The sequence below is a fragment of the Coregonus lavaretus genome, assembly GCF_964263955.1.
Source record: "Coregonus lavaretus genome assembly, contig: HAP1_SCAFFOLD_1175, whole genome shotgun sequence".
Classification (NCBI taxonomy): domain Eukaryota; kingdom Metazoa; phylum Chordata; class Actinopteri; order Salmoniformes; family Salmonidae; genus Coregonus; species Coregonus lavaretus.
In genome coordinates, this window is record NW_028156594.1 from 72504 (window position 1) to 95405 (window position 22902).

Sequence of the window (22902 nt, forward strand, 5' to 3'; positions counted from 1 at the left end):
TGGAAAGCATTTTAATTAACAGGTGTGCTTTCTTAAAAGTTAATTAGTGGAATTTCTTTCCTTCTTAATGCGTTTGAGCCAATCAGTTGTGTTGTGACAAGGTATCTATACAGAAGATAGCCCTATTTGGTAAAAGACCAAGTCCATATTATGGCAAGAACAGCTCAATTATGCAAAGAGAAACGACAGTCCATCATTACTTTAAGACATGAAGGTCAGTCAATATGGAACATTTCAAGAACTTTTAAAGTTTCTTCAAGTGCAGTCGCAAAAACCCTCAAGTGCTATGATGCAACTGGCTCTCATGAGGACCGCCACAGGAAAGGAAGACCCAGAGTTACCTCTGCTGCAGAGGATAAGTTCATTAGTTACCAGCCTCAGAAATTGCAGCCCAAATAAATAATTCAGAGTTCAAGTAACAGACACATCTCAACATCAACTGTTCAGAGGAGACTGTGTGAATCAGGCCTTCATGGCCCATCTGGTTTGTGCTTAGTGGGACTATCATTTGTTTTTCAACAGGACAATGACCCAACACACCTCCAGGCTGTGTAAGGGATATTTTTTACCAAGAAGGAGAGTGATGAGTGCTGCATCAGATTACCTGGCCTCCACAAACCCCCGACCTCAACCCAATTGAGCTGGTTTGGGATGAGTCGGACGGCAGAGTGAAGGAAAAGCAGCCAACAAGTGCTCAGCATGTGTGAACTCCTTCAAGACTGTTGGAAAAGCATTCCAGGTGAAGCTAGTTGAGAGAATGCCAAGAGTGTGCAAAGCTGTCATCAAGGCTGTCACGGTTTCGGCCGAGGCTGCCCCTCCTCCTTGTTCGGGCAGGTTTCGGCGGTCGTCGTCTCCGGAGTACTAGCTGCCACCGTTCGATGTTTCGTGTTTGTTTGGTTTTGTCTGTTTGTACACCTGACCCTTGTTAGTGTTTGATTATGTGCCTATTTAGTTTCTGTGTTTGGGGTCAGGTGTTGTGAGTGTTTATTTCCTGTCGGCTGTGTTCGTTTCTTGTTTGGGATTTTGTGCTCGTGCGTGTGTTTTTCGTTTCCGCACTGTGTGCGCATTTTTCCCTCTTTTACGCACGGGTTTGTTTGTGCGTTATAGTTTCCTTGCCCCTGATGAGGTTGGACATTATTTCCTGTTTTGGATTACCTATTTACAATACATATTTGACTGTTGACCAAGACTTCGTGTGCCTACGTTTGATTCCTCCACCACATACACACTCAGCTCTTGTGACAAAGGCAAAGGGTGGCTATTTGATTTGTTTAACACTTTTTTGGTTACTACATGATTCCATACGTGTTATTTCATAATTTTGATGTCTTCACTATTATTCTACAATGTAGAAAATAGTAAAAATTAAGAAAAACCCTTGAATGAGTAGGTGCTCTAAAACTTTTCACCGGTAGTGTACATGTTGGTCTCTGCAGCAAATGAGACCAAATGTTCTTCTCTAAAGATATAAAAAACACCTGTGTGTGTGAAATGTAAACACATTTTATGACATACATTCTTACAAAAACTAGATACTTAATTCTGTAATTAACAACTGGAATATTATGAATATTGCATTAAAAAATTCTCCTTATGAACGAGAACATCAGGTGACATTGTAAAACTTGTTTTATTCTAGCAAAAATCCCTGAAGTGAGTACTACTACATTTTTACTACAGTATATTCTGATAAAGGCACTTTTAATACAAAATCCAGCACAAAACAAAACCTACCGCTGATGACAGGGTTGTGCGCAACTAACTATTTGCATAATGTATGATACCTTCCCACCCCTAGGAGGCTCACTACTTTGTGTCTTTGGCAGGCTGCTCACTAAGTTTCTCCTTGTGGTACTTCTGTCCAATCCCATAAGGCACGTGTTCCGCGATAGTACCCAGCTCCTTGGCCCCCTCGATGTGGAACATCTGGTGGTCAAAGAAGATGTGGGGACGGATCTTCTGCAGGAGGGGCCCTTTAGGGGCCCCGGCTAGGAACAGGGCCTCGTCGATCTCCAGGCCCCAGCTCCTGAGGGTCTTGAGGACGCGGGCCCCTGAGCTGGCTGCGCTGCGGGATGTTACTAGGTAGGTACGAATGGGGCAGGTCATACGCTCGTTCTTGGTGTAGAACTTCCTCTGGAGCTTCCCCAGCGCCTCCAGGAAACACTTTAAGGGACCCTGAGTGAATGAGACAGTGTTAGCGTAGTATTATTACATTTTTTATTAAAGCAAATACATCAATGGGTTCCAGTTTATTTGGATAGTCCCCTATTATAGATGGTCTTTAAATGCTCAAACTATCAACAGCCACGGTTGATATGCAACAACTTGTTAAGGTCTAGGATTAGGGTAAGTGGGTGTGTTAGTTAAAAAGTTTGTTGATAGTAAGTTGAACATCTATAACCCTCTATAGGGAGACTCCAAATAAAGTGTTACCCAAAGAAAGAACATTTGGAATCATGTCAAAAGCTAACATAAAATAGGAGGCATATACTCTCATGAACACCTGTGTTTGTTCTCAAACTCCTTCTCATGCTCAAAGAACGTGTCCAGGCCGTGTTGTTTCACGATGATCTCCGACTCATCAGAGAAGAGGACAGCATCCCCGTCAAAGGCAACTTTCAGCTGTGTGTCGGAAAGCTTGTTCTCCACATCTCCAGATGCAAACATGGTCGCTGCTGCAATGCCTATTTATAAAGACATTATAAAAAAGGGGCTTATACATGCTCATAAGTCTTAAAAATGCATTACAACGGTATCATATATGTAGGCTATATCATACCTATAAAAAGTGTTACCACAATGTACATCTACAGTTTTTTACTCTGTTACCAATTTAGCATCCATGCTAACCTAAACCAGTTTAATCCCTAGAGGACAAAGGAAAGCAGCATTTTCAACTACCCTCCTCAATGGCCTCCATGACTTTCTCTCCATCCTTGGAGAGGTACAGGTTGGTCAGATAGGCCTTCAGATAGCCAATGGGGCTTTGCCCTCCCGTCATACAGAACCTCTCAATGGTTAAATCTGTCAGGTAGAGTGAAAAACAAAAACGTATCAGAACCCCATACAAATGTGATGGTATCATCAGGCTGGTAGCCAAAGATTGCCACTAACATCCATGCAAAACATGCATACAACCACTAAAAACATATTTGGTCAAAAATACCCATCATTCAATGAAATGCAGCTCACAATAAGCGCGTCTTATAACCATAGAAATATAATTACTCCAATTACTGGTCATTGTATTTCTCTGCTTATAGCACTGTAGTAGGCATGGCTGAGCGTGTCGACCACGAACCGTAGTGGTTGATGCTGTTGATGAGGCGCACTCCGACCTGGGCGTGGTTATTAGTCATCAGGACGATGTCAAACAGCTCTTCGCTGTCGGGTAGAGCTGCCTCAGCCGTGCGTTCACAGACATCAGAGCCTGCAGGGTGTGCACAAATGCACTGATAAATGCACAGGGGCGGACTGGGACAAGAATTCAGCCCTGGCATTATCCACATCGCTGCGTACACCACCATCCCTCCCACCATCATGATACCACCAACCATTGATGCACCCTTCACCCTGACCCTACACACAGGCAGTAGTGCTGACATAACATTGGCAGTAAAGTACAGCATTTCTCAACCATTTTCTGTACCAGTGATTGGCGAGACATGGTCCTCTTTTTTAACCAGCTCATGTTTAAAACAAATATGTAAAAACACCACTGGAGACAACTCACCACTATAACTGTGCCTCTTCTCTAACCATTTTGTTTGTCTCAGCATCTTCGCTGGTGTCACTCTGTGCTGCTTTTGTTCTGTTCTGTCTGCTTAAACATTCCACGTTATAAAAGCCAAGCTAGCAACTTAGCCTATATTGCTAATTAGTGCCCGTCATATATATGTTCTCCTGAATCAACACATACCTTCAAATGTTATTGGCCGCATAGACATTTTGCAGATGTTATCGTGTGTGTAGCGAAATGATGTTTCTAGCGCCAACAGTGCAGTAGTGATATTAATAATAGCGAACAATACAAAAAAAACACACAAATCCCCTAAATAAAAATAAAGGAATTTAATATAGAGTTATTAGATAGACGGAATATACATATAAAGAAAACGTCCTCTCACTGTCAACTGCGTTTATTTTCAGCAAACTTAACATGTGTAAATATTTGCATGAACATAACAAGAGTCAACAACTGAGACAAACTGAACAAGTTCCACAGACATGTGACTAGCAGATATGGAATGTGTCCCTGAAAAAAAGGGGGGTCAAAATCAAAAGTAACAGTCAGTATCTGGTGTGGCCACCAGCTGCATTAAGTACTGCGGTGCATCTCCTCCTCATGGACTGCACCAGATTTGCCAGTTCTTGCTGTGAGATGTTACCCCACTCTTCCACAAAGCAGTCATCAAGGCAAAGGGTGGCTATTTGAAGAATCTCAAATATATTTTGATTTGTTTAACACTTATTTGGTTACTACATGATTCCATACGTGTCATTTCATAATTTTGATGTCTTCACTATTATTCTACAATGTAGAAAATAGTAAAAATTAAGAAAAACCCTTGAATGAGTAGGTGCTCTAAAACTTTTCACCGGTAGTGTACATGTTGGTCTCTGCAGCAAATGAGACCAAATGTTCTTCTCTAAAGATATAAAAAACACTTGTGTGTGTGAAATGTGAACACATTTTATGACATACATTCTTACAAAAACTAGATACTTAATTCTGTAATTAACAACTGGAATATTATGAATATTGCATTAAAGTATTCTCCTTATGAACGAGAACATCAGGTGACATTGTAAAACTTGTTTTATTCTAGCAAAAATCCCTGAAGTGAGTACTACTACATTTTTATTACAGTATATTCTGATAAAGGCACTTTTAATAAAAAATCCAGCACAAAACAAAACCTACCGCTGATGACAGGGTTGTGCGCAACTAACTATTTGCATAATGTATGATACCTTCCCACCCCTAGGAGGCTCACTACTTTGTGTCTTTGGCAGGCTGCTCACTAAGTTTCTCCTTGTGGTACTTCTGTCCAATCCCATAAGGCACGTGTGCCGCGATAGTACCCAGCTCCTTGGCCCCCTCGATGTGGAACATCTGGTCATCAAAGAAGATGTGGGGACGGATCTTCTGCAGGAGGGGCCCTTTAGGGGCCCCGGCTAGGAACAGGGCCTCGTCGATCTCCAGGCCCCAGCTCCTGAGGGTCTTGAGGACGCGGGCCCCTGAGCTGGCTGCGCTGCGGGATGTTACTAGGTAGGTACGAATGGGGCAGGTCATACGCTCGTTCTTGGCGTAGAACTTCCTCTGGAGCTTCCCCAGCGCCTCCAGGAAACACTTTAAGGGACCCTGAGTGAATGAGACATAGGGTTAGCATAGTATTATTACATTTTTTATTAAAGCAAATACATCAATGGGTTCCACTTTATTTGGATAGTCCCCTATTATAGATGGTCTTTAAATGCTCAAACTATCAACAGCCACGGATGATATGCAACAACTTGTTAAGGTCTAGGATTAGGGTAAGTGGGTGTGTTAGTTAAAAAGTTTGTTGATAGTAAGTTGAACATCTATAACCCTCTATAGGGAGACTCCAAATAAAGTATTACCCAAAGAAAGAACATTTGGAATCATGTCAAAAGCTAACATAAAATAGGAGGCATATACTCTCATGAACACCTGTGCAAGAGGTTTGTTCTCAAACTCCTTCTCATGCTCAAAGAACGTGTCCAGGCCGTGTTGTTTCACGATGATCTCCGACTCATCAGAGAAGAGGACAGCATCCCCGTCAAAGGCAACTTTCAGCTGTGTGTCGGAAAGCTTGTTCTCCACATCTCCAGATGCAAACATGGTCGCTGCTGCAATGCCTATTTATAAAGACATTATAAAAAAGGGGCTTATACATGCTCATAAGTCTTAAAAATGCATTACAACGGTATCATATATGTAGGCTATATCATACCTATAAAAAGTGTTACCACAATGTACATCTACAGTTTTTTACTCTGTTACCAATTTAGCATCCATGCTAACCTAAACCAGTTTAATCCCTAGAGGACAAAGGAAAGCAGCATTTTCAACTACCCTCCTCAATGGCCTCCATGACTTTCTCTCCATCCTTGGAGAGGTACAGGTTGGTCAGATAGGCCTTCAGATAGCCAATGGGGCTTTGCCCTCCCGTCATACAGAACCTCTCAATGGTTAAATCTGTCAGGTAGAGTGAAAAACAAAAACGTATCAGAACCCCATACAAATGTGATGGTATCATCAGGCTGGTAGCCAAAGATTGCCACTAACATCCATGCAAAACATGCATACAACCACTAAAAACATATTTGGTCAAAATTACCCATCATTCAATGAAATGCAGCTCACAATAAGCGCGTCTTATAACCATAGAAATATAATTACCGGTACTCCAATTACTGGTCATTGTATTTCTCTGCTTATAGCACTGTAGTAGGCATGGCTGAGCGTGTCGACCACGAACCGTAGTGGTTGATGCTGTTGATGAGGCGCACTCCGACCTGGGCGTGGTTATTAGTCATCAGGACGATGTCAAACAGCTCTTCGCTGTCGGGGTAGAGGTGCCTCAGCCGTGCGTTCACAGACATCAGAGCCTGCAGGGTGTGCACAAATGCACTGATAAATGCACAGGGGCGGACTGGGACAAGAATTCAGCCCTGGCATTATCCACATCGCTGCGTACACCACCATCCCTCCCACCATCATGATACCACCAACCATTGATGCACCCTTCACCCTGACCCTACACACAGGCAGTAGTGCTGACATAACATTGGCAGTAAAGTACAGCATTTCTCAACCATTTTCTGTACCAGTGATTGGCGAGACATGGTCCTCTTTTTTTAACCAGCTCATGTTTAAAACAAATACGTAAAAACACCACTGGAGACAACTCACCACTATAACTGTGCCTCTTCTCTAACCATTTTGTTTGTCTCAGCATCTTCGCTGGTGTCACTCGGTGCTGCTTTTGTTCTGTTCTGTCTGCTTAAACATTCCACGTTATAAAAGCCAAGCTAGCAACTTAGCCTATATTGCTAATTAGTGCCCGTCATATATATGTTCTCCTGAATCAACACATACCTTCAAATGTTATTGGCCGCATAGACATTTTGCAAATGTTATCGTGGGTGTAGCGAAATGATGTTTCTAGCGCCAACAGTGCAGTAGTGATATTAATAATAGCAAACAATACAAAAAAAACACACAAATCCCCTAAATAAAAATAAAGGAATTTAATATAGAGTTATTAGATAGACGGAATATACATATAAAGAAAACGTCCTCTCACTGTCAACTGCGTTTATTTTCAGCAAACTTAACATGTGTAAATATTTGCATGAACATAACAAGAGTCAACAACTGAGACATAAACTGAACAAGTTCCACAGACATGTGACTAGCAGAAATGGAATGTGTCCCTGAAAAAAAGGGGGGTCAAAATCAAAAGTAACAGTCAGTATCTGGTGTGGCCACCAGCTACATTAAGTACTGCGGTGCATCTCCTCCTCATGGACTGCACCAGATTTGCCAGTTCTTGCTGTGAGATGTTACCCCACTCTTCCACAAGGCACTTGCAAGTTCCCAGATATTTCTGAGGGGGGATGGCCCTAGCCCTCACCCTCCGATTGATAGATTAATTATTAATGACTAATTATTACACCCTGAAACTGTGTATAATGTGTTAGAAATGTGTGAGTGTAGGACCAGTAAAGGCTATGGCATTGAGCCACTATTTAGCAATGTGAGTAAGAGTTAGGCCAGACAACAAAGACAACTGAGAAACTAAAATAAAGAGGCCTCCCAATTTAGGGAGGGGAGAAACTGTTATGAAAACATGGTGCAGAATATTGTGAGAACGGCAATAACTGAGTAAAGCAGGGAGTAGGATATGTGTGTGTGTGTGTGTGTGTGTGTGTATGCATGTGTGTATGCATGTGTGTGTGTGTGTGAACTGAAGGTCAGTAGAGCAGTTTTAGAGTGGAAAACTACAGCCCGCCTACAGAGGGAAGGGATTTCTTTTTGTATGAGTATAAAAGATGGACTCTGAAATTGTGATGGCAGAATTCTCAATGAATAAATATCTCTGACAATGCAGACCGGGACTCTGGCCGTTACTTAAATCCCAAAAGACTTACAACCTTTTGGGAGACGCACAGAGACACTAAAATAGTTTGTTAAATAATTCACATAACACCGATCCAACAGGTCCCAGACGTGCCCAATGGGATTGAGATCTGAGCTCTTCGCTAGCAATGGAAGAACACTGACATTCCTGTCTTGCAGGAAATCACGCACAGAACTAGCAGTATGGCTGGTGGCATTGTCATGCTGGAGGGTCATGTCAGGATGAGCCTGCAGAAAGGGTACCACATGAGGGAGGAGGATGTCTTCCCTGTAACGCACAGCGTTGAGATTGCCTGCAATGACAACAAGCTCATTCCGATGATGCTGTGACACACCGCCCCAGACCATGACGGACCCTCCACCTCCAAATTGATCCCGCTCCAGAGTACAGGCCTCGGTGTAACGCTCATTTCTTAAACGATAAACGCGAATCCGACCATCACCCCTGGTGAGACAAAACCGCGACTCGTCAGTGAAGAGCACTTTTTGCCAGTCCCGACGTTGGGTTTGTGCCCATAGGCGACGTTGTTGCCGGTGATGTCTGGTGAGGACCTGCCTTACAACAGGCCTACAAGCCCTCAGTCCAGCCTCTCTCAGCGTATTGCGGAAAGTATGAGCAGTGATGCATGGATTGTGCGTTCCTGATGTAACTCGGGCAGTTGTTGTTGCCATCCTGTACCTGTCCCGCAGGTGTGATGTTCGGATGTACCAATCCTGTGCAGGTGTTGTTACATGTGTTCTGCCACTGCGAGGACGATCAGCTGTCTGTCCTGTCTCCCTGTAGCGCTGTCTTAGGCGTCTCACAGTACGGACATTGCAATTTATTGCCCTGGCCACATCTGCAGTCCTCATGCCTCCTTGCAGCATGCCTAAGGCACGTTCACGCAGATGAGCAGGTCAGTAGAAAGGCCTCTTTAGTGTCCTAAGTTTTCATAACTGTGACCTTAATTGCCTACCGTCTGTAAGCTGTTAGTGTCTTAACGACCGTTCCACAGGTGCATGTTCATTAATTGTTTATGGTTCATTGAACAAGCATGGGAAACAGTGTTTAAACCCTTTACAATTGAGATCTGTGAAGTTATTTGGATTTTTACAAATTATCTTTGAAAGACAGGGTCCTGAAAAAGGGACATTTCTTTTTTTGCTGAGTTTATATGATGGTGTGTATAGACATAATGGAAAATGTATGAATAGAAAAGGTGTGTACAGCAGTAGTTATATAGGATGAGCCTTGACTAGAATACAGTATACACACAAAGTAGTTAAAACAGTATGTAAATATTATTAAAGTGACCAGTGTTCAATGACTATGTACATAGGGCAGCAGTCTCTAGGTCAGTTACTATTACAGGGCTCCAGGCTAACATTTTCCCCTGGTGTCACTGGTGCTACTAACTTTTACAGTTGTTGGCACCAGCCCCCCAAATTACGAATAATCATTTTATGAAGTCATTCATAGTGCTTTATTAAGAAGTGTAATAAATAGATAGACTAAGTTGTTTCATCTAACACGTACAAGCAGGAATGCATGACTCAATACATTTTGTGCAACCTAACCCAGTGATTGTCATGAATTATGGGATGACAATTAAGACTATAGTTGCTATATTTTACTGTCAAAATAGGACTCCAGAATGTCCAGAATTTTTTTGTTCAATAGAGATAAATCTTTATGTGCACCTCGAATATCATTAGGCTAATTAATTTGGGGTACAACACGAGGAAGTGGAAACTCAAAACACATTAACTAGATTGATAACTCTAAATATAATACCCACTGCTAGTAGCCATGTATTCAACCAACAGTACATTTTATGTCCTAAAAACATGTTGCAGTTGTAGGCTACTACCCATGAGACCTATCGGCCTATACCCTCGCAATGGCCGGTGTGCATTTCGCCGCGCGCCGCTCCATATCTCAAAGGAATATCAAATATCTTGGTTGTAAAACTATTGAGCTGACTATTGAGAAAGCTGAGGCCCTCCACTCTTCAAACGGGACAAAGAGACTAAACTTCCAAAGCGGTGATTTCCCGCAATTGCATTTTGAAATGTTAAACGATTAGACCACATTTCTCTCTCAAGCGCATGGGGGAAGAGGAGAGTGGCTTGCTCATTACAGCAGCAGGTCCCTGTGAAACAGGCACAGGGTCAGGGTGCTCAGTTTCATTACAGGAATCGTGAGGCTAATGCACTTTACTGTTTGTCCAAATCATGGTTTTAGCTGCCCAAAAAAATATGACAATGTGGAATGTGCTCCAAGTTTATAAGTAGTGACACCCATCCTTTCAGTTTTTTACAATCCATGATGTTGTCTAACTGATGACAGTGTCAGAACAAGTATCTTTGCTGAAGCCCTGTTTCACTTTGAATATGAGTTTGCGTGACATCAGCCTACCAGAAAAACAGGCTGGCCCATCTTGGCAGGGGGGCTGGCCTTGCCCACTGATTAGCTAAAAGGCTCATTATAGATTAGTATAACAGCAATTGTGCAACAATCCACCCAACAGAAATCCACCCAACTATAAATGTTATTACAAGAGGTCTTCCCTCGAGTTAAACATTTGTCATTCAGCTATTGATTCAAACATGGTCTAATGGTCATATAATTTTGACTCCTGTGGCTGCATACCATTATAGTAGAAGAACCAGATTAACCTGCCACAATGGCATCCATGCGTAGATGGTAACAGTGGTAAACAACATTGGCTATTGTAATTCGGAGCAAAAACCTATTCTGGATGCATTACACACATTTCAGCTAGGCCTAAAGACAATGGCAATATTGAGTGAGGTTTCTCCTTCACCTACAATAAGGAATGTATATATAGTTGTAAGGCAATCCCAGCCCATTCATAGACACTAATAACCTTTAGTGCCTATTGACAAGAGTATCTTCTGGCTGTGGGAGTTGTTTACAGCCCTGATGCTAGCTCTAAACGTTAGCACGGATCGCTTGCGGTACGGCTTTGGAAACAAAGAACGTATATTTCATATCAGCAAGAATTATTATTATTATAAAAATGTTAAGGTTAAATTCCTAAAACACCTTTATAGGGTTAAGACTCCCCCACATGGACATATTTCCATTTTACAGAGCTTGTTTACAGACAACAGACGGAAGACAGAGTCGACTACCCGTGCTAATTAGCTATCTGCGTCTCCGAGGACGCCACAAACGTGTTGTCACTGAAAAATACTGTTGGCTGCAACTGTTTTAAAACATTGTACAGCAGAGGAGGACAGGAAATACCATCCTACTCAGTGAATTTCAGAAATGTTTCAATAGTGTGTTTTTTTTTAAGTTATCAATTTTAGATACAGTAAATATATTCACATCACCAAATAACTGATTAAAATACTGTTTTGCATTGAAGGACTTTTGTGGGTAGATCTGAAAAAGCCTGTGCGAGCAAGGATGCCTACAAACCTGACTCAGTTACACCAGTTCTGTCAGGAGGAATGGGCCAAAATTCACCCAATTTATTGTGGGAAGCTTGTGGAAGGCTACCCGAAACGTTTGACCCAAGTTAAACTATTTAAAGGCAATGCTACCAAATACTAATTGAGTGTATGTAAACTTCTCTACTATTATTCTGTCATTTCACATTTTTAAAATAAAGTGCTGATCCTAACTGACCTAAAACAGGGAATTTTTACTAGGATTAAATGTCAGGAATTGTGAAAAACTGAGTTTAAATATATTTGGCTAAGGTGTATGTAAAACTTCCGACTTCAACTGTACCTGTTGTGTTGATGTTTAGGATGAGGTGGGTGTAATTCTTTGTGTGCTCTAGGGCAACAGTGTCTAGATAGAATTTGTATTTGTTGTCTTGGCTACTGGACCTTTTTTGGAACACCATTATTTTTGTCTTACTGAGATTCACTGCTGCTTTAGGCCCTCTTTGGTTGGGGACAGAAGTACCAGATCATCTGCAAACAGTAGACATTTGATTTCTGAGTCCAGATTGTCAATAATGGTGTATACGTGGTTTGTCGTACAGTATTTTGGTAAGAAGACAATTTTACATTTTCTCAGGACATTGATTCCACTGAGGAAATGTTAGAGTCTGCTGTTGATGATACTGCAGAGGATTCTTCAGAGATTGCTGCTAACGCATATTCTACAGAAATTATTGGGGTCACATTTTATGGGTTGGAGTGATCAAGCCTTGGTTCCAAATATTAGGGAAGATGCCAGAGCTGAGGGTAATATTGAAGAGTTTAAGAGTAGCCAACTTGAATTTGTGGTCCATATATTTTATCATTTTGTTTAGGACACCATCAACACCACAGCCCTTTTTGGGTTGGGGTGGGGGGGGTTGTATTTTGTCCTGTAGCTCATCCAATGTAATTGGAGAATCCAGTGGGTTCTGGTAGTCTTTAATAACTTATTCTAAGTTTAGTAAATGATCATGTATATGTTTTTGCACTTGGTTCTTTGTTATATGGCCAAAAAGGTTGGAGAAGTGGTTTATCAATACATCTTCATATTGGATAGATAGCTCTTCATGTTGTTGTTTGTTTAGTGTGTTCCAATTTTCCCAGAAGTGATTTGATTCTATGGATTCTTCAATCACAATGAGCTGTTTTCTGTCATGCTGGTCCTTCTTTTTTCTTAGTGTATTTCTGTATTGTTTTAGTGTTTCACCATAGTGAAGGCGTAAGCTAAAGTTTTCTGGTTCTCTGTGTTTTTGGTTGGATAGGTTTCTCAATTTCTTTATTAGGTTTTTACATTCTTCATCAAACCATTTCTCATTGTTGTTAGTTGTCTTAGGTTTTCTGCCGGAATTTTAATTTAATATGTCAGCTGATAGGTCAAATATATTGTTCAGGCTTCCTACTGTTCCTAAGTTTACACCTTCACTATTGAAGGAAAACATTTTGTCTAGGAGTGATTGGATGTGTTGTTGGCCAATAGTTTTTTGGTAGGTTTCTACACTACCCTCCTTCCATCTATAGCATTTCTTAATAGTATGCAGTTCGTTCAGCTTCGATGCCTCATGGTTGATTATTGCTCCGTTCAAGTAGATTATGATTTTGCTGTGATCTGATAGGGGTGTCGGTGGGCTGACTGTGAATGCTCCGAGAGACTCTGGGTTGAGGTTGGTGATAAAGTAGTCTACAGTACTACTGCCAAGAGATGGGTTATAGGTATACCTACCGTAGGAGTCCCCTCGAAGCCTACCATTGACTATGTACATACCCAGTGTGAGACAGAGCTGCAGGAGTTGTGACCCGTTTTTGTTGGTTATGTTGACGTAGTTGTGTCTAGGGGGACATATGGGGAGGGGTGCTGTCACCTCCAGGTAGGTCTTTGTCCCCCTGTGTGCTGAGGGTGTCAGGTTCTTGTCCAGTTCTAGCATTTAGGTCACCACAGACTAGAACAGTGGCTTGCGAAAGTATTCACCCCCCTTGGCATTTTTCCTATTTTGTTGCCTTACAACCTGGAATTAAAATGGATTTTTGGGGGGTTTGTATAATTTGATTTACATAATATGTCTACCACTTTGAAGATGCTAAATATTTTTTTTGGGTGAAACAAACAAGAAATAAGACAAAAAAACACAAAACTTGAGTGTGCATAACTATTCACCCCCCCCCCCCCCAAAGTCAATACTTTGTAGAGCCACCTTTTGCAGCAATTACAGCTGCAAGTCTCTTGGGGTATGTCTCTATAAGCTTGGCACATCTAGCCACTGGGATTTTTGCCCATTCTTCTAGGCAAAACTGCTCCAGCTCCTTCAAGTTGGATATGTTCCGCTGGTGTACAGCAATCTTTATACCACAGATTCTCAATTGGATTGATGTCTGGGCTTTGACTAGGCCATTCTAAGACATTTAAATGTTTCCCCCTTAAACCACTCAAGTGTTGCTTTAGCAGTATGCTTAGGGTCATTGTCCTGCTGGAAGGTGAACCTCCGTCCCAGTCTCAAATCTCTGGAAGACTGAAACAGGTTTCCCTCAAGAATTTCCCTGTATTTAGCGCCATCCATCATTCCTTCAATTCTGACGAGTTTCCCAGTCCCTGCCGATGAAAAATATCCCCACAGCATGATGCTGCCACCACCATGCTTCACTGTGGGGATGGTGTTCTCGGGGTGATGAGAGGTGTTGGGTTTGCACCATACATAGCGTTTTCCTTGATGGCCAAAAAGCTCAATTTTAGTCTCATCTGACCAGAGTACCTTCTTCCATATGTTTGGGGAGTCTCCCACATGCCTTTTGGCGAACACCAAACGTGTTTGCTTATTTTTTTCTTTAAGCAATGGCTTTTTTCTGGCCACTCTTCCATAAAGCCCAGCTCTGTGGAGTGTACGGCTTAAAGTGGTCCTATGGACAGATACCCCAATCTCCACTGTGGAGCTTTGCAGCTCCTCCAGGGTTATCTTTGGTCTCTTTGTTGCCTCTCTGATTAATGCCCTCCTTGCCTGGTCCATGAGTTTTGGTGGGCGGCCCTCTCTTGGCAGGTTTGTTGTGGTGCCATATCCTTTCCATTTTTTAATAATGGATTTAATGGTGCTCCGTGGGATGTTCAAAGTTTCTGATATTTTTTTATAACCCAACCCTGATCTGTACTTCTCCACAACTTTGTCCCTGACCTGTTTGGAGAGCTCCTTGGTCTTCATGGTGCCGCTTGCTTGGTGGTGCCCCTTGCTTAGTGGTTTTGCAGACTCTGGGGCCTTTCAGAACAGGTGTATATATACACTGAAATCATGTGACAGATCATATGACACTTAGATTGCACACAGGTGGACTTTATTTAACTAATTATGTGACTTCTGAAGGTAATTGGTTGCACCAGATCTTATTTAGGGGCTTCATAGCAAAGTTATTTTATTCATTTCATTTCACCAATTTGGACTATTTTGTGTATGTCCATTACATGAAATCCAAATAAAATCCATTTAAATTACAGGCTGTAATTCAACAAAATAGGAAAAACGCCAAGGGGGTTAAATACTTTTGCAAGGCACTGTACATGTCCCTGGGCCTGGAAATTATTGATCTCCCCCTCTAGGATGGAGAAGCTGTCTTCATTAAAGTATGGGGATTCTAGTGGGGGGATATAGGTACCACACAGGAGGACATTTATCTCTGTTGAGATCATTTCCTTTTGAATTTCTAGCCAAATGTAAAATGTTCCTGTTTTTATTTATTTTTATAGAGTGAGTTATACCAAATTAGCATACCCCCTGAGTCCCTTCCCTGTTTTACTCCTGGTAGTTTGGTGGATGGGACTACCAGCTCTCTGTAACCTAGAGGGCAACCAGTGGGTCCATCACCTCTATACCATGTTTCTTGTAGGATGACAATGTCTGTATTTCTGATTTATTTGGTAAAGTCCAGGTTCCTGATCTTTAGGCCAAAGGCAGATGACCTCAGGCCTTGGATACTCCAGGACGAGATAGTGAAGGATTTGTGTTCCATAAAGTGTCCAATGTTGTTAGTCGTGTGTTTTGGCCTCAGACCAGTAAGTGTGAGCAGAGCCTGCTGAGCATCTGATACATTCCATTATCTTGGGCTAGTGTAAGCGTGGGGGTTGGGCCTGTTTGCCTGCTCACGGCCTGGGCGTATGTGTGACTTTTATGTTGAGGCCCTCTTTGCGGGAGTGGGGGGCGTGGGGTGGGCAGGAGGGGCATAGGTCTGATCTGAGGGGGCATATATGGGATTTGGGCATGGTTGGTTTGGGGGGGTATTGATTGGTTGGGGTGGGGGTGTGGATGTGGGGGGGGGGGGGGGGGGGTCCCGCAGGTCTGTGGCTGGGTGACCCTAGTTGGTCCTCAGACAGAAGGTCTAAGGTCTCTCTCTCTCTCTGTCTGTCCTAATGACCACTCCACCACAGGCTGGTGTTATTTGGGAGCCAAACATTCTGAGCAACAAATATTGTGTGATAGATAAGATAAATCTCCAACCCTGAGACACAAAAGCAATCATCCTCACCACTGTATCCTCACACTCAAGAGCAGTTAATGATAATATTTTGTCAGCGAATTAATAGGAGATATGGGAACACTACTAGGACACTTTCCCTCTCATCTCTAGGGCTAAGTCATTCTTTTTTTCAGGTATGTGCCAAGTGCCAACCGCTTACTTTATTGAGATGTAAAACTGGGTAGGCTTATGCACAACATGCATAAGCCTACCCATGTCCACGTTCCACCTGTTGACGTGGCTTGCTGCCTACTGGCTTCGGCATTACCGGTACATTGATCTCTAACTTCAGCACCATGGACAGCTCCGTATATTTGTATTATGCATGGCCTACTACCTACATGACATAGGAAATACACTGAAATGTAAATTAAATTAGAATGCTTTTACTAACACTCACCACAGCTGCTTAAATCGCCTTTATAATAGGCTAATGCAACTCTTTGATCGCATTTGCAGACCAAGGCAAGATGAATTCATGACAGTAATTAAGTAGATTGGGAAGCATTCAAAACAGAATTGCCTCTATATAACAATAATCACTCTGATTTTTCTGTAAAATTGGCCTACTGTAGCGTACCTTTTTAACCAACTTGTGCGCTCATGGCCATTCGTGAAATAGTCACATTATGGTCATTTTGAACAGATCACCACCACTTGTGTCAAATAATAGTTTTACAAATTCTTCTCAAATTAGCCTATATGATGAAATTCATTGCTTCCATACTACAATAAAAATAACATAAAAAGCTACTGCTTTAAATACAAAGATCAGCTTATTTCAACATATACAAAGGAATCCGTTGACAATGTCTATGTCATATCAATACAATAAAGAGTAAATTATTCCATATCATTGCTGTGTTGTGGCCGGCTGTTTTAAGACTACTTGTTGCAGCAGATGAGGCATTCTTTTTAGCAAACCAATTTCTAATATCCATTTTGACCACGATGAACAAACAAGTTAAGGTAGCCTACTCTTGAACATGACATTCCGAACGATCACGAGGCTGTCTACATAACGCTCCACCCACTATTCATTTGAATCAGCAAAAAGAGACACACGCTTCATGATGCATTTATGATAGGTCTAAAACCCTGTCAGTCTTAATTACTTGAGCCATATTTAATTTAACAATAAAAAATAGAGGTAATTGAAACTTTAAATGGGCCAAATATCATATCATATCATAGCATGTTATAGCAACAACAACAAAAACATTAGTCATGCAAAATTTCATTCAACCATGTATTTTATTTACACAGGCAAGGAGGTGGAGCCGGCAGGGGATGTAGCTCAGTTGGTAGAGCATGGCGTTTGCAACGCCAGGGTTGTGTGTTCGATAAAATAATGTATGCGCTAACTGTAAGTCGCTCTGGATAAGAGCGTCTGCTAAATGACTAAAATGTAAATGTAAATGTATGGTAGGGCGAGCATGGCTCCCTAAGGCCCGCCCACAACGCCAGGCCTGCAGTAAAGTAATATATTTAAATATATGCACTATAATTGCATTTGATATTATGTTTATGAAATAGATAAATGAAATATCTTTTTTTATATATTTGGGAAATATATGTATAAATAATACAGCCATCTGTATAGTATGTAACATAGAGAAATGCACAAGCGATGGACTTGTAAAGGCTGCCAGAAAACATATCAAAGCTATGTGAACATACAGAGTCTTTTAATAACTTTTTTATGCTTTTTTTTGTCTTTTAAAAATGCTGAAATATCAAATGATCCCTCCTGGAAAATGACCTGTGAGACAAAAATAAATAGCTTAAACATCACTGCTACTTCAGCCAGGTGTTGCTGTAAAGTAAAGCTAACTCAATTAATACATTGCGGAAGGATTGTTCAGTGTCAAACCTCAATAGGATAGAGTGCCTTGGGCAAGTTTCTGCCTTTAAACATCGAATGGCACAGCCATTGGTGCCATGAGTGTTGTGTGCTGGGCAGGGAGCGATCCAGGTCCCTGGTATGGAGGCGTTGTGGTGATCCCACCAGGGTTCAATAGCTTGGGATACCTGCCCCCTAGACCTGCTGTTAGAAGGAAAGGTGTTAGCAGGAGATCATCAGAGAGGGCTATCATTGGCTGGTATAGTCTTGGAGTTAAACCTCATGTAGTCTAAAGCACTATTCACCTGCTTTCATGGAGTAAGGATTCACTCCTTTGGGGAGACTAGAGTTCCCTAGATACATCCCCATCGGGGGAGGAGGTAGAACAGGCTTATTCTGGAAAACATATCAACAAATTTGCAAATGTATTAGTAACATTCTTACAGTTGAAATACAATGGTCATCCACTGCTTTACTGACGTGAATTAAAGTGAATACCTCAGCCTTGGGCATGGGACTTGTGTCAACCCATCAATGTGAATCAAGCCACTGAGAAATAGATGAATCCACTAGAGTGTCTCTATATAGAATATACATAACAGGTTACTTACAGAACTAGGCTTGTCATCTGGTATCCTTGTCATCTGAGGAACATCTTTCTTTTCACTGAAGAACCAGCTGAGCCAGCCTCCACTGTTTGGTGTTTTCTGTACTGGGGGTGCTGGGGGCTGAGGTTCAGCCGCCAGCCAGTTGCCAGTCTGGCTCTGAGGGTTGGCCTCGGAGTGTTCCGGCTTGGTGATGGTCATTAAAGCAGGATCCGCCACATATCTACTCCGGATATCTGTGACAAGTGGGAGAAGTCAAGCCACTCTGCTCATCACAGTACAGAACAATCACTAGCTGACAGTGTGTCTTGAAATGATACTTTGTTACAACCCAAACACAACCAGACTACAGGCACATGGATTCCTAGAGTTAAATCTGTTTCACGTAGACATTTAGACAACACACTCATAAGATAAGGCTTTTCTTATTACCTTTTCTCCTGGCATAGAAATGTCCACAACGTGGAGCATTCACTCCAGCATCCCAGGATCCCACTATGGGGATGATGGGAGGTGAAGGTGGTCCATGCCATTCCATCTGTTCCATTCCATTGGTTTGTGTTGGGATGATGCCTTGTTGGAATGATTGGTTCTTGTTGGGATCCTCCCTCTGGATGATGCCTGTCGGGAGGATCCCCTCCCTCTGCACAGGGATGATGTTTGTCGGTTGGATCCCCTCCCTTTCAGGTACCACAGGCATGTCATCAAGGAGCTATCCAGTGCAGGTGGAGTATAGGAGTTACAAAGACATTAGAATTACCGTTATCATTCCAGCCATCATCATTAATCATCATGATTACACATGACTCATCCTACTCTTGCTGAGACTAATCTACTACCTGAGAGAGGGCACTCTGCAACTCAATAAACTTCCCCTGCATGGAATTCAGCTGCCCCTGCATGTGGTCCATTGACTGCTGCAAGTTGTTCACCTGGTTCTGGGCCCACTGCATCTCATCCTTAGCAGTCATCAGGACGTTTATCAGACTGAGATAAAGAGATTTCACACCATGCCCATTGGACCATCTTTAGGATTCTTTGTCCCCCAATTCCCATTTCTTTAAGAATGCACCTCTGTGCAGATGTTACATTGTGTTACATAGAAAACCCTTACCCTGACATGGGCTCATGGACCAATGGGATCATTGGTATGTCTCCCTGCTCCTGGTTCACTAAAGAAAGAATGCAAGGAAGATTAGAGGACAAAGCCTTGGTTCAGCAATGACAAATTCTGCACACCATGACTATTGGACTGTACAAATGAAGTCAATCCTTGCTCCATTGGTAGTCGTTCATAGGGGACTTTTGGGAAAGTTACCAGAATTATGCAACCTTACATCAGCCCAATCAGTGCTTACCTCCAGGAGAGTTATCCATCGTTAGCTTTCTCAGATAAAGACAATCCTTGTGAAGTGCACTCCGTCTGGGTCAACAATACAATGATACACAGCCTTCAGGCAACTTTTTGTCTTGTGCCTGAATGATGGATCCACAGAACTAGAATGAGATTCAATTTCTATGGATGGAAAAGCAGCGGTATTGCTCAGTGTTATGACATATTATTGAGTCATAATCATGACTACATAACTAATAGTTAATATAGGTTAACAACGTCATAGCAACCAGAGACTTCTATTGATTGTGACATAATCAATACATAGTTCCATATAATTCCATATCATGTTGAATTGAGATTGAATAAGTAATATGTAGGCTACAATCCTATGAGGATTATTATGTCCAATGATAGAATCATGACACAAGAAACCACAGGGCCTAATGTAACACTAACATTTGCACTGCTGAAAAGTAAAGCCATTCTAAAATCCACTGAAACTCAATACATATAGCTTTTATATATGCACAGAACCATATTTGTTACACTATTTTGTAAGGAAATAGAAGTCTATAGTAGAGTCCTTGATGAACATCTGCTTTCAACTCTGTCTTATAGGCCAATGTCTTATAAAAACGTTATCACTAAACAACTAAATAAGTTCCTCTATAAATAGACCTACAATAAGTTACAGTGAGTTGATAGTCATTTGGTTGAATTACAGTATTTTAGGCCCCTCCCAGATTTCGGTTGGTGACCTGGATAATGTTGCTGCTGTGGGATTCATCCTGCTCCTTCTCGTAAGGAACGGGGCCAGCTGACCACAATACATGTCATTATCATATCACAGTTTCCTGTTGGCAAGAAGCAGCCGTATCACTGTGTGTGTGTCAGTCCTATGTAACACAGCCTAAAGATGTTCCACATGCTAGCCCCCTGGAAGCACGATACAGTCAAGTGCTGCTGCTGCTGTTGACATCCCTGTAGACACCAAAACAACCCCATCCCATCCTGACACACACTTATCACCAACAGATAATGTTCATGCAAACCCTACCTCTTCAAAGATGATCCTAAATAAACCCCACATAGCCACACGCTCCAATCCGTCTCCTATCATTGAGAACCCCCCTTACCTTCTGTTTTCATCTACAGACATTATAATGCTCACCTTCTGCTTCTTCTTGATGTTCTTGGCCTTGAACTCATTCTGGAAAACACAAACACATACAGGTCAATCCCAGACATCTACAGTAGTAGAGCAACAACCACAATCAACCATCTGTTGCATAGGTAAGTACATATTGGTAGTGGATGAGGTGAATTACCTATTTTACAAAGTACAATGGTTTGAGAATTTACAGAATTAACACCATGATCCCCACCTTCACACAAGCAAACACCCACGTACAGCTAATTATAGTGCCTGTGTGATGAGGATGAGGTGTATCTCATATAACGCAGTGGGGGTACTTTGTGCCTCTAATCCTTTGTTATGAATAGTGTCTTAAACAAGCAGTGGCTACTCAGTCCTCCTAGTGTCAGCACCCAGAGTATCCATGGCAACTGCAGACTGGGCCCAGCTCATGGAGATGCAGTCCGTTGCCCAACAGGCAGAAAGATACCTCATGTACACTAAATAGTGTGAATGACAGTGCTCTCCTGTGGGGCGTACCTGCAAGTGCATAGAAGAGAGGCTTTTGATCAACTCTGGTTCAGAAGAGCAAGGCTGATTTATGGAAGATTTTACTCCAGGATCTGAATGAGTTTCCTACATTTGATTGTTATAGTTCACTTGAGAGCATAAAATGCTAACGCAAAGGCCAATGTAGACATCACAAAACAGTGAACAAAACAATTCAGCCATTTTGTAGCCAGCAGCCCCATCTATTGGTGAGATTTGATAATACATAAAAACAAAATCAACCGTTCAATTCTGTTTCGAACCTTTTTCAACCTCCCTGCAACCGTACTGCTAGATGCACACGATAAACCCTTTATTCTCAGTTAAACGTTTACAAAAAGACAGACTTGATCTTCTTAAATATAGAAATTAGAGTTTAAAAAGAAAAACACTACATGTGCAACATGAGACTGTCCTTTCGCATTATGTATATTCAACTTTAAACTGTAAGCGTAACGCCGGACGTGTAACATTTTACAAGTGGAACAGCAGATATGGTCAACTAGCTTGCTTGATATTTTGATATAGCTTTAAGAGCAAGGTGAGCTTTATTGCGTTTAAAAAGTAATTTTTTTATGGAATAAGAAAACCGAATATATTAGAACAGGGTTCTTCAATTCCGGTCTGTTTTTCATCCTCTCCTTCTAATCAGGGGCTAATTCAGACCTGGGACACCAGGTGAGTGCAATTAACTACCAGGTAGAAATAAAAAAACAGAAGTGTTTCGGCCCTCCAGGACCGGAATTGAAGAACCCTTTATTAGAACAATGAATGGATAGTAAAAAGTGGAATAGATATTAAGTGTAAATAAATGTAATAAAGCCTATTTTATATGGTAGCCTAAGCATGAAAACCAAAACGCATCACTTTCATATCAATTAGCGTTCTACCTTGTAAATGCTCCCTTTCATACCTTCACTATGCACATATCCTTGCCGTTCCTCTATGCAAAGGATTTCAAAGCTATGATAAACCGCAATTCCATGACATGCATTGGCCGAAGTCTAGATGCAGGAGTGTTGAGACTATACAGGTCAAAATAATGGAAACACCAAAATAAAATGTCTTAATAGCGCGTTGGGCCACCACGAGCCAGAACAGCTTCAATGCACCTTGGCATAGATTCTACACGTGTCTGGAACTCTATTGGAGGGACGCGACACCCTTCTTCCACGATAAATTCCATCGTTTGGTGTTTTGTTGATGGTGGTGGAAAACTCGTCTCAGGCGCCGCTCCAGAATCTCCCATAAGTGTCCAATTGGGTGGAAATCTGGTGACTGAGACGGCCATCGCAAATGGTTTACATAGTTGTCATGCTTAACAAACCA

The 22902-nt window shown here is 41.8% G+C and overlaps 1 protein-coding gene and 1 pseudogene across 2 annotated transcripts; both read right to left on the minus strand.

Annotated features, from left to right (window-relative positions):
- Nucleotides 1-1806: 1806 nt before the first annotated feature.
- LOC311126173 (cytosolic 5'-nucleotidase 1A-like) lies at nt 1807-3667 on the minus strand (annotated as a pseudogene). The gene is made up of 5 exons: nt 3650-3667; nt 3302-3430; nt 2902-3024; nt 2504-2684; nt 1807-2175 (listed from the first exon to the last, which is right to left on the minus strand). The product of its transcript is annotated as a cytosolic 5'-nucleotidase 1A-like (transcript).
- Nucleotides 3668-4996: 1329 nt separating this feature from the next.
- LOC311126174 (uncharacterized protein) lies at nt 4997-19930 on the minus strand (the record flags this gene model as incomplete). The annotated part of the gene is made up of 9 exons (XM_084200194.1): nt 4997-5365; nt 5696-5883; nt 6101-6223; nt 6507-6636; nt 18560-18789; nt 18986-19265; nt 19393-19540; nt 19668-19725; nt 19912-19930. 9 exons carry the CDS (start codon nt 19928-19930, stop codon nt 4997-4999), a joined length of 1545 nt encoding a protein of 514 aa, XP_084056320.1.
- Nucleotides 19931-22902: the final 2972 nt, after the last annotated feature.